At 37.3% G+C, this 17,282-nt stretch overlaps 1 protein-coding gene across 1 annotated transcript in view; it reads right to left on the reverse strand.

Moving 5' to 3' along the window:
- The window catches only part of LOC121951868 (collagen alpha-5(IV) chain-like), a 35,965-nt gene extending 18,879 nt beyond the window's left edge, over positions 1 to 17,086 (reverse strand). Inside the window, exons 1-26 of the mRNA XM_042498353.1 lie at positions 17,015 to 17,086; positions 14,385 to 14,438; positions 13,056 to 13,145; positions 12,805 to 12,849; positions 12,564 to 12,608; positions 12,368 to 12,430; positions 12,140 to 12,193; positions 11,953 to 11,979; positions 9,392 to 9,460; positions 9,219 to 9,281; positions 9,093 to 9,128; positions 8,081 to 8,125; positions 7,858 to 7,935; positions 6,290 to 6,343; positions 6,081 to 6,146; positions 4,238 to 4,279; positions 4,093 to 4,146; positions 3,960 to 4,005; positions 3,747 to 3,830; positions 3,519 to 3,554; positions 2,247 to 2,423; positions 1,678 to 1,767; positions 1,384 to 1,467; positions 672 to 742; positions 409 to 597; positions 108 to 279 (exon numbers count right to left, since the gene is read on the reverse strand). Of these exons, the coding sequence (XP_042354287.1) occupies positions 108 to 279; positions 409 to 597; positions 672 to 742; positions 1,384 to 1,467; positions 1,678 to 1,767; positions 2,247 to 2,423; positions 3,519 to 3,554; positions 3,747 to 3,830; positions 3,960 to 4,005; positions 4,093 to 4,146; positions 4,238 to 4,279; positions 6,081 to 6,146; positions 6,290 to 6,343; positions 7,858 to 7,935; positions 8,081 to 8,125; positions 9,093 to 9,128; positions 9,219 to 9,281; positions 9,392 to 9,460; positions 11,953 to 11,979; positions 12,140 to 12,193; positions 12,368 to 12,430; positions 12,564 to 12,608; positions 12,805 to 12,849; positions 13,056 to 13,145; positions 14,385 to 14,438; positions 17,015 to 17,086 (1,906 nt within the window). The remainder of the gene's footprint in view (positions 1 to 107; positions 280 to 408; positions 598 to 671; positions 743 to 1,383; positions 1,468 to 1,677; positions 1,768 to 2,246; positions 2,424 to 3,518; positions 3,555 to 3,746; positions 3,831 to 3,959; positions 4,006 to 4,092; positions 4,147 to 4,237; positions 4,280 to 6,080; positions 6,147 to 6,289; positions 6,344 to 7,857; positions 7,936 to 8,080; positions 8,126 to 9,092; positions 9,129 to 9,218; positions 9,282 to 9,391; positions 9,461 to 11,952; positions 11,980 to 12,139; positions 12,194 to 12,367; positions 12,431 to 12,563; positions 12,609 to 12,804; positions 12,850 to 13,055; positions 13,146 to 14,384; positions 14,439 to 17,014) is intronic.
- Positions 17,087 to 17,282: the final 196 nt, after the last annotated feature.

Here is a 17,282-nt window from a genome sequence, read left to right on the forward strand (position 1 = left end):
CTACATGTGATAGAGTGAGAGAAGAAAGGAGTCTTTCTGTCTGTCTTCTTGTGTGTTTATATTTATAAACATCCGTTAATTGAACATTGGTCAGTGTACTACTTTACCTGGAAATCCAGGCTGTCCTGGAAAGCCAGGTACCCCAACAGCTCCCTTACTTCCAGGAATTCCAGTGGGGCCAAATCCCTCTGGCCCAGGATAGCCGAGTGGTCCCGGATTGCCTAAGGGCCCTGGTGGACCTGGGAATCCAATGTCTCCCTCTGAACCAGGGAAGGGATACTGGAAAGCAGATGGAGAACTTGTTTGGTTTGGGCTGAATGAGCTCTTGGACATGTCTGAGAATTTAGGTGACATCAAAATGGCAAAATAAACAGCATGTTAAGTGAAAGTCTGCAAAAACATTCTCACTGAATCCCCCGGAGGCCCTTGATCTCCTTTGCGACCTGGTAGCCCAGGAAACCCGGGGAGGCCATTTCCACCGGGCCCACCAATCCGTCCCGGGTCACCTTTCTCTCCCTTCACCCCAGGACTGCTGTAATAATGTGAGTCTCCCTTTTGTCCCGTAAGGCCTGGAAACCCCATTTGACCAATAAGACCCTTCAGAAAAAAACTAATGTTAACAAGTGTTTGACAAAACAAACAACAAAATACTTTTTTAAATATTTTCTTACTGGCAGTCCAGGTAAGCCAGAAGGCCCTGGGAGGCCTGGATCACCTTCAGCACCTGGTCCTTGACTATATCCTGAACGACAGAAAGACAAAGAATCTTAATTCCAGTTTTAAACATTTCCCTTTCCAGCATTGCCGGTAAAACTGAAAAATGCATTTGAATGTAGGAGAAGGACTGGTATAAGATATGTAACATAAAGCAATCAACCACCAGCTCCAGGATGTGGAAGTACACATACTCAAAAGACTTGCTAGAGACTGTGTGGGGAGAATAAGGCAAGACATACTCAAGTTTTTTTGGTAATGTATGAAAATTAAGAAATACTGGAATGATGTATGGATGGAGTTGGAGCTGATGTTACTTTATAAAATACCAAAGACATTTAATGTACTTTTTTGGGGTAACTTTACAAGGAACAATGTCCAACAGGAAGACCAATATAAGGCTAAAACTCTTATAGCAGCAACTAAGAAGGCAATCACCAGGACATGGCGCCATTGGAAAACCAACTGGACATTGTTTGAGAGATATTTAACATGGAAAGACTCACACACGTACTGAGAATACAACAATCAGAATTTGACAAGAAATTTTAAAAATGGACTGTCTAAAGACCCTTCATAGAGACACCATTAGTAATCCTGAGTAAAGATGGACATCCTGACTATATCATAGACGCATTTGGTAGTTTTCATGCTGTGAATGGTTTTTACCCGGGATGCCAGGTGGACCACGGGGACCTGGTGGTCCTGGGGATCCTGATCCAATACAATCATAACAGGGCTCCCCTTTCTCTCCTGAACAAAGAAAAGACATGGGAATAGTTAGTCCTGTTTATATTGAACTTCAGACCATTAGAGAGCTACATGAACTGCTATTTAGTGACAACTGCACGTAATAGTCTACTATCGAAGCTTAGTGATAAACGGAGGAATTAGCCAGTACGGGTAGATGTAAAAGAAATTAAATTGTAGCAATGAATTTATGAATGACACCTAGTTTCCCACCTTTCTTTCCATACGTCCCATCATATCCCATAGGTCCACGTGTACCCCTCGTTCCCTTCATTCCTGGCAGACCTTTGGTAGTCCTGTGTGCTACAAGCAATTTTCAAAAACAAAGATCACATTGAATGATCAATGTGCCTCATTATGTAGTTTTTGACAACTGCTGGTTCATTTTATTAAACATAAAGCCTGGCACTTTTCTTCCATCACATAAAGCTAATGTTTGTATGCATTACTGTATAGGAACTGCAGACGTTTTATCTTTACAAGATAAAAATAAATAAATAAATAAAGGGGCTTTGTGAAGATGTTCAACAATATTCACAGGATGACAATACTTGTAGAAATCCCATGTATAAACTCTTGTGTAATAACTGCCCAATAAGCTTATAGTGACAATGTAAAGGCGAATAATAAATGATTTCAGTAAAAAAAGGTTTACATGACAATACAGTCCATCACCCATCCAAGAAGTTTGCTGAGTTAATCAAGATTTGAAATTACTGGTATTACCGAGATTGGAAGATAAGATTTAGATAACTTTTTAGAAAGAATACATTTACACATACTTCTGTCTTCAGGAGGTCCAGGCGGACCCGGATCCCCTGGAGGCCCTTGATCGCCTTCATCCCCATCTAGACCTGGGGATCCTAGATAAATATCCCCAGACTCCCCAGGATCACCTTTGGGGCCTGGAGAGCCAGTGGGACCACGTGGGCCAGGCACATAAACCCCAGATGATTGGCCTATGTGATGCAAAGGGAGAGTGTGAGCAATATATTTAGGGAAATCAAAAGTCATACCTGCTTATACTGCACTTTTGAATATCTATCTATCTATCTATATATATATATATATATATATATATATATATATATATATATATATATATGCATATACTACACACATATATATATATATATCTATATATTTATATTTATATTTATATATATATATATATATATATATATATATATATATATATATATATAGAGAGAGAGAGAGAGAGAGAGAGAGAGATGCAGGGATAGGAATTGATGGAAATATCAGGGAGATTTTCTTGATACCCATGCCATTATCAATCTTGCTTTTCCATCCGATTCTTTATCAGTTCCCTTAACGATTCCTAATCAATTTTTCATTAAACATAAAGCCTGGCACTTTTCTCCCATCAATAAAGCTAATGTTTGTATGCATTACTGTATAGGACAAGACGTTTTATTTTACAAGATAAAAAAAATAAAATAAATAAATAAAGTAAAGGGGCTGCCTGCAAAGCTTTTCTGCGTCAACACAGCTGCTTTTATTAGCTCTGCGTCTGATCACAGTTAGATGTGTAGATGTAAATGAGTGACAATACGTGCAGAATTTAATTTCATTTAGTTTTTTTTTTTGTCAAAGGAAAAAAATGTGCTAAGCCTGCCTGCTGGGCATTTATGTTTTTATAAAGTAGGATATTTACCCTCTGTAACAAACAAGCTGCTTGTAACTGGTGAGCAGCAGCACTTTTGCGTAGAGTGTTTAATACATTCCCATGTTGTGGGAAAGATGTTCCACCATATTGCTGGTTTCCACCTTTACTTAATCACTTTACAGATTTACAAGCAGCGCCGTTGTCATCTTTGTAACTTGAAAGTACACTTTGAACCGTTACTTCCTCTCTGCTATGATTTCTCATTATTCTTCTTCATCATCTCATCTTTACGACTTTTGTTTGCAAGTTTCTAGCAGCATAGATGCATGAGTTTGACATTGTTGTGTATTGCAAACTGTCAAAAAAAACATTGGCACACTGGCATTGATAAAAGGAAATGAAAATCGGGAAAACATGGGAAATATACCTGGAGGTCCATCAGCTCCAGGAAATCCCACAACACCTGAGAAAATATTGATAGTTTGTTTAATTTCTGTATAGACTAGTCAGCTGAAAGCAAACTTAGCTTATAAAGTTTCAAACAATCGCAGCTTCAACAATAGAGTGTCTTACGACTTTTGACTTTTCTGGATCTATTTGTAGTTCATCTCACTTCTTCTAAATCACCTTATTACATAGCTTTATGTTCATCTACCTTGACGACCAGGAAGTCCAGGTGGGCCTGGGAAACCAGGATCTCCACGGTATCCTTTCAGTAGCTCGATCACAGGCCAACTATCTGTAACAAAATCACAGGAGGCATGTAGTGACAACACAGTGGTACAACAAGAACAAAACATTTAAAATAGCCTGAAAACCATCTTGAAAATATCATGACATTCATGAGTTCACAATTATAAGAATAAACTCACATCTCCAGGCGGACCAGGAGGACCCTGATCTCCCTTTTCACCCTAAATATTAGAGCACAAAATCAAAGGATGATGATACAATGCATACCAAAGACTGGGTATTGTTTTTGGCACTAACACATTACTAACCATCGGTCCTGGTGTCCCTGGATATCCTGGCTCACCTACAGGGCCAGGCCGTCCCTAAAGAAACTATATTGTATTCAAAAGCCACACAGACACACTAGAACATAATGATTCTGCATACATGCACACCCTTATGATAAAACATTACCAATACTTGTCGTCCAGGATTACCATTCTTCCCTGGTTTTCCCTACAAGGACAATGGAGGACAATAGTCAGGTATTGGCAATTTCTTCTCTATGAAGAAAAAATGTTTATGATGGGCCTTGGGCATCCTTTAACCCTCTGAAACCTGAGCAAATTAGCTTGATTTCTTTCAAAATACAGAAGGCAATGAGCAACTTAAAATGATTAAAAATTAGCAAAAAACTAGCAACATTTTACAAGAAAATTACCTCAAAAGTTTTTTTAAAAAAAAAGAAGAAAAGAAAGTTCTCAAATAAAATAAAAGATTTCTTTCTGTAGCACAACTTTAAATATATAATTACAAGAATTTTACATATAGTTTTCTGGACATTGTTAATATTTCTTAAATCAAATCTAATAATATCCCTGCAGCTAATTTTCAAGCAAATTTCTTGTCACCTACTATAACTATTTTTTTTTGGAATTTGTGAAACATTTCCTGCTAAGTTGCTAATTGCTTTTAAACAAAGATTTAAATACTTGTGAAAGGTGTCAACAAAACTTACGTTCATCCAGGTTCTAAAGGGTAAAATTGTTTAATTATTAAAAATGTATTTTTGTTTGACATTACACGCCACTAATAATAAAAGCAGTCAACAGCTGGGACTGACGGGAGACTCTTATTTCATTCTATTTGGACAGATGTGATTAGCAGAGGCCTCGTCCTCAACAGCAGTGTCCTAGTTCAGGTACATACCACAAGCCTACAAATAATAATGCAATTTAAAAAAAATAATAATAAATAAAAAAATAATAATATAATAATAATAATAATAAAAGACAAACAAAATAACAACAAAGTTTTGAGTCTGCAGCTGAGATGCCCCTGTTGTTTTCATGTTAAATGAAAAACAGAAAAATCTGGCTTTATCTGTCTCTCCATGGCACACTAAATTTCAGATAAGGATGTTAGGATTCACAGACTCCTAAAAAAATATATACATTCAAATCGAATGAGGTCAGGATTTACCACAGCTCAGCTATGGTCTATGATGGCCTCTTTGGTGTTGCTCTAAATGGTGTCAATAATTTACGAGGCATAGCAATGCTGTGACCATTTAAATGTGGAAGATTTTGTCCCAATACTTGAGCTTAATTACCTTTTCCCTCATTTTAGAGCGGTTATTATTGTAGCTTTATTTATTTACGTTTTAATGGTGGGCCTTCATAAAGGCGCTTTAAGGGTGGTGGTAATACTGTCCACTCTAACCTGGACTGAAACTATTTTCTAGCAACACAATTATGATAAAATGGTGTATATAGGTTGATTATAAGATTAAGTTCACTTTTATTGTTAGGAGGAATTGTGGTAATCGCTGCATCAAAATCAAAAACAATAAGACATTAAAGAACATCTGTGCACACAATAAGACAAGAAAGCAAATGAGTCCCATTCACTCTGCTACACAAATGTGTAGCATGTCTCACTTTACATGCTTACCAACAAATACACAAGTGAAAACCAGCAATTATCTGTGTGCCTCCCACACTTCTGTATATCCTCCAGGAGTTGCACATTAATACACAGAAACACTGACTATAGGATGTCTTTCTTTTCTTTTCTGTTCTTTCCTTTCCCTTTTCTGTTTGCCAAATCACATTGATTTCAGTGCTGCATTACTGCCCTCTGCTGATCATCCTTTTTCTGGAGCTATTCCCAATTTGTGGGTAGAACGATATGGTTCAACAGTCAAATACCACTTCAGAATTTCTGTTTTGGGACACCACTATATTTCAAATGTGGTTGCACAAACAGAACAGGAGGCTTAAAGGTGAGAGTGAATGGAATAAATATAGTGTCTGACTTCTGGACCCTCCGGTCCTTTGTCGCCCTTTGCCCCTTTGGTGTAATAGCCGTAACCAAGGTCTCCCTAAGAACAGATGAAAATAAGCTTGAGAATCAGAGAAATAAATAAACAACACTAACAAGGCAAAACAAACATCAGGGAGAATCTTTAGAGATCTAAAAATTTAAAAAAAAGACATTCATTTAAAATATGTAAGGTATACTTACTGGTGCACCCTTGCAGCCTTTATCTCCTATATCTCCTCTGTCTCCTTTTACACCCTGAATAAGACATAAACCTTCATTAGTTTAGTTAATTAGTTTCAACAACTACAGCTGCTTGTAAGTTGTTCTGTCCAACATTTTGGTCCCACATACATTAAGATATTTTTAACTACCCAATTAGCCATAAAATGGCTGTGAGCATTCACAGTCCCTGAGGAATCATATTCTACTATCTTTCCTCAAGTGCGACCATCAGGCCATCGATACAAGAAATATAATGAAAAGGTGACTGAAATTTATTGAGGATGAGGCTGAGTTTTTCCATTTTGGACCCTTCATGAGCTTTTTCTCTCATAATGATCTTTCCATTTTCTTCTTTTTTATTCTTCTACTTACATTTAAGAAAAATAAAAACAGCCACTGTAGAATTTTGAAACTGCAATAGTTTGTGAAGTGTGACACATATTAGTGCACTGGCTATGTCTCAAATGGACTTTAAAGGCAGTGTCATTCAGGGCAATTATTACCCCACCATAAAACCTAGATATTGCAATACCATCATTAAAAACTACACGCTATGTAATATCAAAGTATCCTCATACAACGGTTCATGTGATACACTACAAATTAGTTTCCCATGATCAACGTTATTTCCTTAGTGTTAAGTTATCTAATCAGAGGTGGAAGAAGTAATCAAATTCTTTACTTATGTAAAAGTACTAATTCCTCACTGTGAAAATACTCTTACAAGTAGAAGTCCTTGTTTAAAATTATACTTCAGTAAAAGTATATAGTCAGGGAAATGTACCTAAAGTATTGAAAGTAAAAGTACCCAATTTGGAAAAATCTTAAAAATCAAAATGAATCAAGAATTACTTAAATATTTATCTCTTTTTTTGTAGCTAATCTAACAACTGACTAATTGTTTCAGCAGCACTTTTGTTGACTGTGTTTTAATTTAAAACAAAATAAACTTTTCTCTTTCCTTTTATTCAAAAATCTTCACTAAACTAACTAGTAACTTAAGCTTTCAGATAAATGTAGTGAATTAAAATGTACCATATTTCCCTCAGAAATAGTGGACTAAAAGTATAAAGTGGCCTGAAAAGAAAAAGTAAAGTTTGCAAGTAAAGTAAAAGTGCTTCAAATTCATACTTAAGTACAATACTTGTATACATATATTTAGTTAAATTACACCACTTTACATAATTAATCTAAAGTTACAGAATTTAGGTTTAGACATAAGGCCTTCCCCTAAAATGACTCAGGAGTTCACTCAAAGATCACATTGTCGAAACACCATTTGTAACCCATCCACCACCCAAATCTGACCCCCTGTCCTGCTTGGACTGCTTCGTTGTTTACTACTTTCAGCGCATTGGTCAAATTATCACAGCCTTCCAAAATATGTGGGTTACGCACAAACTACTGGCCCATGATTATGTGGGATATGTACTGATTTTGGTGCATTACCTTTTGTGGGAAAACCGACAGACAGTGCATGAGAACAGCCTGGGGATACAGTATACAAATAACTGGCACTGTGATTTAACTTCAGTCTGTTACTGTACTTTTAATATGAGACTCTCAGAGAAAAACTCCTTGATGCGACCTGGTGGCCCCGGTGGCCCTCTTGGTCCTGGTCTCCCCTGCAATCAAACAAATTGAGATCGTCCTCAAACAAAAATAAGACATAATGCACACATCAAATGTTCATGTCACAGAAATGGTCAGAGGTAAATTAAATGTAACCTTATTGATACACTGTAACAGTGGGTCTAAAAAAGGACTTACCTTTGGTCCACGAGGTCCTGGGACACTACCTATGCCCTCTTGACCCTGTAGGATTTAATTTCATTCCATATATTTTATTTATATGGACAGCACACATTAATAAATATTTCTGTAAATCTGTCAGCGTTAGCCAGCTGGCTAATTTTCAACTAGTCCTTTGGCAAGATGTTTTGAAACCTATAAAATGATAAAATTCACATAACAACTACAACAGCAGGGAACCAGGGGAATTCTCAAGACAGAACACAAGCCATGCAAAGCAACAAGAAACAGCCGAACATCAGTACAAAACAATACCATAGCAATTATATAAATAATTTTAGCACTAATAGCCATGCAAGCAGCATGCAGCAAGGACACACAGTAAAGCATTACATGCAGACATGCAGAGCAGCAATAGCAACAAGAAACAGCAATAGACGGTAGGCAAAGATAAAAAGAACAAGTCATTACATGGGTACATCTTAATAAAATGTTAAAATATGCAGTTACGGGTTAACAATATCTTCATTTGCACTAACACACAGGCCACGCAACACAAAGTTGGCCAGGCTGTTATAAATATAATATAATAAAGTAGATATTTCATACATATCGGACAGAATATAAAGGATGGGAAAGCAACTGTAATGTGTTGATATAAATAATGTGGTCTTCCAGTCTTTCTGAAAAAAAAAAACCCCAAAAAACTATCAGTTTGATTGCAGCCTGGTTCCCACGATTACTATCCTTGTTGTTGCCAATTCCAAACGATGGGTTTAGACTCCTCCTCTAATACATTATATCGTATCACCACCAATTTCACTATCTGAAAAGAGTTTCACAAGAAACCGTTTCACACCCGTAGATGTTCACACTACATTCCAAAATACTTCCATGTGAAAGAACAAGCACTGTGGTCAAAACAAAAAGCCTGCAGCTGTGGTTTTCCTCTGGGCCATTTAGAAATCAAACAAATGTGGTATAAGGTACACACATAGCCAAAATATTCATCCATATTTATTAGCATTACCTTAGATCCTGGAGCCCCAGGGCGGCCAATAAACCCCTGTTCATAAAGCATTTTATCAAGCATCACATAAAAGTTTTACAGTGCTGCATCCACTCTATGCAAGACAAACCGAAAAACTTCACTCACAACATATCCCTGTGGTCCAGGGTCCCCTGGTAATCCACGCTCTCCAGGGAAACCTGGATTTCCCTGAAATACAAAGGAAGTTTCCCTTTTTAAGTTACAATGGAAAACACCTTTAACTCTAATGGAAAATATTGTATAAACTATAATATTATTCATGCAATGTAAATAGTTACCGGCTCTCCATCCCTCCCAGGTGGCCCAGGTGGCCCTGGTATTGTATTCTGTGATATCTGAGAATCACCCTGTGTAATACAGAAAGAAAATGTATCAAAGATTTCGTAGTTAAAGCTACTAAATATGGTGTTAACATACCTGATAATTAAAGGTATATAGTAATATTACATGGAAGTTGTTATACTACACTGCTGCATATTATAACTCCGGTTCACAGTTGGGCTCTGCAGCTTCATTACTCATCTTTATGTATCCGTGCACATGACATGCATGCATGTGCTCAGAATTAGAATGAGAGCGTCCCTATATGAAACGACTGCATAAACCGTACTCTTCATTCACCAACTCAGTAACGAGTGCTTATAGAACAAAATGACAACCTATTTTACACAGGCTTTGCCTTCTAAAGGGTTTCAACAGGCTTAAGGGGCAAAGCTAGTTCAATATGTACCAACTGCCATGACACAGACAGCACATTAGAAGTGGAAATGGTGACAACAGGACTCTCACACAGTAATCCTCTCACACTCACAAGTCCAAAAAAATGAGCCTGATGAGGACCCAAGCATGTTGCCAGTGAAAATCTGAACTGCTGCCCTCATCATGTATGCTTTCAAGGAGGTGACAGTGTAAAAGTAGCTTATGAAGACTGTCTTCCCAGAGGTATTAATTCTGCCAGTACTCCAATAGTAAAGGTACAGTACTGTTTGTGATGGGGATGTTCTTTGTGACAACATTCCCTGAAGTTAAAATGAAAGCTTAAACTTGAAATAGTTGGCTAGTCCAAAAATTAAGAAAACAAAAATGAGCACAATTGAATACATAAGTTTAACCATTATGCCAAAAATATTTCCTACATTATATGAGCCATTTGTAATCACATTATATTTTAAATGCTGCTGAAAAGTGTCACTCTGGATTGTGAACTGTGCATAATATCCTACAAAGCATGACAACAACTCACTTAATAAAATTAACTGTGAATTTAATGTCCTAACTCATACACATGCACACATTAACTCCCTGATGTCTGAGTGTGCACACAAATCGACACGCACACGTCCAGGTATCTCAGGATCTCCCTTGCACCTAAACATGACAAGCCTAAGCTCTCTGATTCAGCCGGCACAAATATGTCATAGGTTATTTGAGAATGCTTTTCCTCAAATTCATAGTGAGCTCTTATTGTGTTGAACTCTTTTTGATTTGAACAAATCTTTCTATTAATATTAATAATATCCTTCATCCATTAGAACAATAATCTATCTTTTATCTTTATGCCGTTTTTTCTTTTTCAACTTTTTGCTGTTGTGTTCTTAATGTATTTGTTCCTTTATGTGAAATTTGTCATGCTGCTTTCTTGGCCAGGACTCCCTTGAAAACGAGAATTTGAATCTCAATGGGATCATTCCTGGTTAAATTAAGGTTAAATTTAAAAAATAAAAAGGGAAATGGCAGATTATTTTTTTCACTGCCAGAGGAATTATATTATTCAGGTAAAACAACCAAGAAATTCCCAGGTACTGCAGCAGTTTGAATGATGTGTCCACACAGATAGAAGGTGTCGGGATTAGGAAGTAGCTGAATAGCAATCCACTGTACTTGTATGCTAATCCATGGCAAGTAAAACTGAAGAACTTTTTCTGCCTGCAAACAAATGTGGAAGATAATTCAACAAGACTGACTGATTTACTGGGGGAATACGCACTTGAATATTACGTGTGTAAACTAGAGAAATCTAGTTTTTCTTATTAAACTAACCATGTGGAGTGATTTCTGGCTATGTATAGTCAAAGCAGACTGTCCACCCACCAGGTCTGAGGATGGGGGTTTCACCACTACTAGAAGAACTCTTAATAGCTGGCAAGTAAGCATGGGGCCATTGCTGGTGTGTGATCATATGCTCTGTAACAGTTACTGCTGACAGTCTGTCCCTGCTCATCAACCTAGTAAAGGTTATAGTCAAAGCTGAAAAACCTGTGTAGTCTTTTGAAACCCTTAGCTAAACATGTTTGTTTTTTTTCGCACCCTGCACCTGAAATGTCCATGAGCAGACTGGCTGTAAACTGTTAGTGCACAGATGAAGATGACTTCAGAGTCTGCATCAATCATCACGATTTACAACCATAAGAATGCTCTCAAGAAAACTTACTTTCTGATAAAGTAGGTGTACGATGCATACTCTGGTAACACTCAGTGCTAGCAGTCTTGTGAATGCAAATAAACAGGAACTGTTGTCTTGAAAATTAGATCCAGAATGAGCACATTCCTTGCTGTAAATAAAAGTGTAGGGATGGATTTGATAGAGGGAACAAAACAGAAAAAATCTTTAAACAAGTTACTGGTCTCTCGTGGACTAGGTAGGAAATTAGCTCTGGGAGCTCGGGGAGGCAGAGGGGGCACCTGCTAGTGCAGCGTCATGTTTTTCTTGGTGCATCGGATCCTGCTAATAAACTTTTTGAAAGGTAGTAATTGCTGAGCAATTCTGCAGTTTCACCCTTCCTAAATTTAAATAGTGCTAAACAACTGACTGTGGGTTGCGCAGCATACATTTTATTACCTTTGGTCCAGGCAAGCCAGGTGGACCCTGTAAAGTAAAGACAAAGCTGCAGCAAAACTTTGAATAGTAAACTTTGCCCTTGATGGTTCATTTTAAGGACAGAAATAAACAACAAAAGACTTAAGTTGAAAAAACCAAGACACTGTATTTGATTACAACATAAGTTAACATAACAGAAATAACTTACTGCAGGTCCATCAATCCCATGGGCCCCGGGAACACCAGGAGGTCCATCGTCTCCCTAAAAGTATGTGTTCAAAGTGTATAAAATGTGGTTCAGGTTTGTTAGAGATTGGAAAAAGTATGATTGAAAAGCTCTTTACTCAAAGCTTCATCAGTGAACACTTTGTATATGAGCTAAAAAGACATGGAAGCAATGCTACCATACCACTGTTACTATATCATATTTACTTACATCTGTTCCATTGCAGCCTGGAGCTCCAACTGGTCCTGGAGGTCCTTGTAAACCTGTGATACCCTGTAGGAGAAAGTCAGCAGATGTTAAAAAAAGGTTAACGAGCATCTATAAACATATGCAGGAACACACATTTACAAAATGATTAAACAATGAACAGAGTGACAAAGATAAATAAGAGACTATGATACCTCACCGGTAAACCATGAGACCCAGCAAATCCTTCTTTGCCTTCAGGTCCCTGTAATGACAAAAACAAAAACACTTTTTAAAAGGCACATCGGAGCTACAGAGTGGAAACCTGGTCTCCCACAATGTTTGTACTTTGTCTGTACACATATAGATTATACACATTTCAAACATAACTCAGTTTTCACTCACAGAGAAATCAAATAAACAGTCAACAAAGACAAGTTTGGATAATACAGTTATTTTACCGGATCGCCTTTTGGCCCCACAGGTCCAACAGGCCCAGTGTTGCCCTGTCAAAGACAGCAACCAATTATTAATTTTAGTGATCTAGGAAGATACAGTAAAAGTACAACCAATAGCGATGTCTATGTACACAAAGAGAAATTGTTATTCATCACAGTCTCTACAATATTTGAGTCAATGTTTCCCTTCTGACAATAGTATTGGATTTGGAGATGTACAGAATTTAAGAGCGAGAGCCGGGCTGAAATTCTACCTTTGGTCCCAATGGTCCGGCATGACCATCTGATCCTGGACGGCCCCCTGATCCTGGGGGACCTTCAAGTCCGGGAAAACCTTTTTCTCCCTGTGGGCATGAGTGTATGTGTGTGAGAGAAAGAGAGAAAATGGATGAAAAGGGGGAAGACAAACTGCTAGCAACAATCATCAACTTCAGTTAAAAAAAAAATGCATATTTGCATCTGTAAATGTTGTCAGTGTGTGAAATGTATGTAGGCACAATTAAAGAAGCATTCACAGAGTTTCATCAATCTTCATTAAAATATTACTGAGACTGATGCTTAAAGGTGCAAAGGGTGCCTATGGGATGTTTCCATTGGATTTAGGATTATTGCAGAACATGAGCTCTGAGACAAACACGACAACATTTACACATTTTTTGGTTTTTTTTTCAGAAAGATAATCTTCACAAATGCACATCAATTTTGTGATTTTTTATTCATAAATGCAATCACCAGAAGTAAAAAGCTAATGTTAGGCTATAAATAAACTACACCATAGTCCCATGACTTAAATTCCCCACCACAACGAGGTTGTGAAGTCATGTTCGGCTTGATGACATTCTGTAGTCTCATATGGCCACCTGTTAGAAACCGTCTTTTTTAAGACACATGAAAGCTTCAAAGTTCATGAATGGGGTATTTACTGGTGTATTTTATGCCGTAGAACAACATATGTACGTCTCTTAAGCTTTGTTAATCACAATTTGGGCAAACCGTTGCTTAGGCCCAACTGTATTTGATTACAAAGGATTCATGTGCGTAACAGCGAGTCTCTCTACGAGGCTATAACTATAATGAAGGATGTTGACACACTCTTGTTGAAGTATACAACTGCACCTGATGTGTTTAGATTGTGGAAACTGCTTAACAGTTTTAATGCAATGGTAAGACAGTAGCACAGGTCTGTTTTGGAAGCTTTTAAAATGAGTAGAGATGTTAAATTAATGACAGTATTTGTGTGGTAGTAATAATAAAAACAATAGGCCTTTTGCATAGAAAGCATACACAGCAGGAAAAGCACTTGTTTAAAAAAATACATTTAAAAAAGTGTCTAATTAACTAGAAAAAATAGTTGCATCAAATGGAATATTGAAAATGTACAACAGCTCATGTACATCCATACTACAGTTCATGGACATGACCCGTTCTATAATGTCTTGAATGATGGGTAAAAACACTATAATGTATTTAGTAGAAAGTTATGTAAAATAAAATGGTTTCAAAATTGAATGAGGCGGAATTCATTTATAGTGAACTCAAGCACTGACGGCTGAATTTGATGAGACAATAGTTGATCCACTCACCCTGCTGCCTTTTACTCCTTTACAGTGGCACCTTGATCTCCCATTGCACTCACACTGAAAAGAAATTGTAACATTGTTCAGCGTGCATTGCGTATATGGAAACAATGTCTTAAATGGATTTAAAAAGCAGCAGTTCTCAAGTGGTTAACGTTTTAGTCACTGTCTTTTGTTGGTCGTGTTTCTGGTGCTGTTAGGGAGAAAGAATGCAGCAGCAGTAGAAAACTTGCACACAGAGAACTTAAGTGCAAACGTTTCAATATTATAATCTCCCCAGTGCACTGGGGAGAGTTGACTTTAGAGCATTTTTAAGCATTTAAAAAAAAATCCAGATTCTACTCTGAATTGTATTTTCTTTCTTTGTGCTCCGGTCCTCCATTGCAAGTCCACCTGAATGTTGACTGCCTCTCTAGCGTGAAAGCACTCTTTTTTTTCTTGTTTAATTAGATTCCCTCAGCTACCCCCCACAGTCATATGTACCTCCCTCAGTGGGTCTATGCCCCCAGAGAGGTGTACCACTCATCTCAGGAGCTATAGCTACTGTTGGCAGTCTGCTGATTTGAGTGATCCAAATTATTGCAATCGATTGCACTTTTTACAAAAATTATGTTGATTTATTTGCACAATAAAGGAGTTTACTTTGGTGGGATTTGTGGAAGCAATTTGCCATGCATAACTCTCCATTGCTAACATGTCCTGTGTTTCTGGACAACACACTGGCCTTTAATTTAAAGGCAGTAAACACAACTGCTTATCAGCAAAAGAAGAAGCTTCACTGAAGCTAATGCACTAAGAGGGTGGAGCCAAGGTAAATAAAATAGAGTAAAATGCACAGTGGATTGTTTGTCTGTAGGCTAGATAAAAGGTCAACTAAAGGTTATATTAAGCACTTGATACAATTACCAGTTGTCAGTTAACTGAAAGTAATTTCTCATGCATTCAGTTTCCAGTTCACCTTAGTCTTGTGATGATTCAGTCAAAAACGTGAGTACAACGCTCCAAGACACAAAGGGGGAACAAACGGGTCTGACATTTCCGTTATACCTTAAATTGGCTCATTTAAAAAGAGACATTTTACCGTAATGAATTCAATTTCCTTGTGCACATGAAATTATAATTAAGGATAAAATTAATTGAATGTTAAAAAGCCGTAGATGTGTTTTCCATTGCTGTAAGAGCATGAAAATGTAGATTTTCTCATTATTGGTGAGCTTCAGCCTTTATCACAGATGATTCACAATTTTATTATTAGTTTGTAGCAGTGATGTAAAACACTGGTTCTCAACCTCAGGTCCTGACTCCCACTAGGGGTCCCTAAAGCCCCAAAGCCATATTGATTTAAAGGGCTGTAAGACAATGTTTCTCAGAAATGTACCACAATCCTACATCTCAGCATTTCATTTATTTCTGTGAAGAACAATCATTTAATTAGTTATTTTCAAGGTTTAAATTATTTTTCAATTTATAAACTAAAAGTATCTCACAGGATAAAGGCACAATAAAGACCAGGACACAGGGTACATTCATAGAGCCTTCACTCTCTGCTAAACAGCCTTGTAGTACATTAGAGAAGTAGCAGTTAAAACAACCAAAGACCTAACTGAACAATGTCGAAGCATAAGGAAGAAGAAATAATTCAATTTACACAAACTGTAAATTTACACAAACTGTTGCTGCAGTTATTGTGTTCACTATTTGGGTTTTTTGTACACTTTATCATTTGTTCTTAGCTGTTATTGTTAAGCATGGACTATAATTTGAAATATCCATAAAATATAGAAAATGGGTTTCTAAAAGGAAAAGGTTGGGAACCACTGATGTAAAGAACTTTTTTTTTTTTTTTTTTAGCAGAGAAAAACGATATAAATGTCTCTGCTTAATTCTCTGTAAAGAGCTGGGTTCCTCTTTCGCTTATTTTCCAACTACCATATCCTGTCCCTTTTCACTGACCTTACATAAAAAGGGCCCACCAACATAGCCCAGTGAAGTGAATACTGTACACAATGATGCAAACAGACTGCAAAAACCCCTGCATCTCTTCAGGATACAAGATGTTTGGAGTTAAGCACAGACATTGCAGTTACAAACAGACCACAGACTTGTATATCAAAGTTAAGGCTGTGAAGAATGAATGAAGCTAACATTGTACACAGCAGGAGACAGGATGATGCCGTTCTCCTATAAACACTGGTTTTGTGGATTTTTATGTGGGACCTGGGAGAGATTCAGCAAGAGAAAGGTAAAGTTATACAAAACAACATTTGGAATTATTAAAATAAATTAAAATGTTACTGATGCATTGCTTAAAAGGGCAAGTTGGAACAACTGTGATAAATGTAGTAAAGATGCTGCTAATTCTTTCTAGAACAAAGCTCACCAATCAGCTATTATAGCTCAAAAAATAACCCAATTTTTGCAGTAAAGTATGAAATAAACAACATACAGCACTATGATCCTGGCAGGATCACAAATAAGACTGTGGCCCAAGTGTGTACAGTATGGAAGAAAAGCACAAATGTAAAATCAGCCAATAGTGTTTGCATTTCAAAACCTGTCCACACTGCTCTGTTGGCTAAATAAAATCTGATCTTTCTGTAGTGTTATGTCAGTAAGGAAAAAAATAAAGATCTTACATTTTTGGCCACAGTGCCCATCAACATCACAGCAAACAGGATCAGAGGAACTTCAAACACTGGCCTTCTCATGCCTCTTTTCTTCATCCAGTTACATCAAAAGCTCAGCAGTTCACCACACACACCCGAGAGGTGATGAATGTCTTTTTGAGTGTCCTCCTCGGCAACTACCCTTCACATCACATCCATCCACCGCTGCACTATGGGTGATGATAGGCCATGGCTTCAGTTAAATTAAAATTCTTCATCTGGGTTAAAGTGCCTTGAT

Source organism: Plectropomus leopardus, chromosome 12, assembly GCF_008729295.1.
Source record: "Plectropomus leopardus isolate mb chromosome 12, YSFRI_Pleo_2.0, whole genome shotgun sequence".
NCBI lineage: Eukaryota > Metazoa > Chordata > Actinopteri > Perciformes > Serranidae > Plectropomus > Plectropomus leopardus.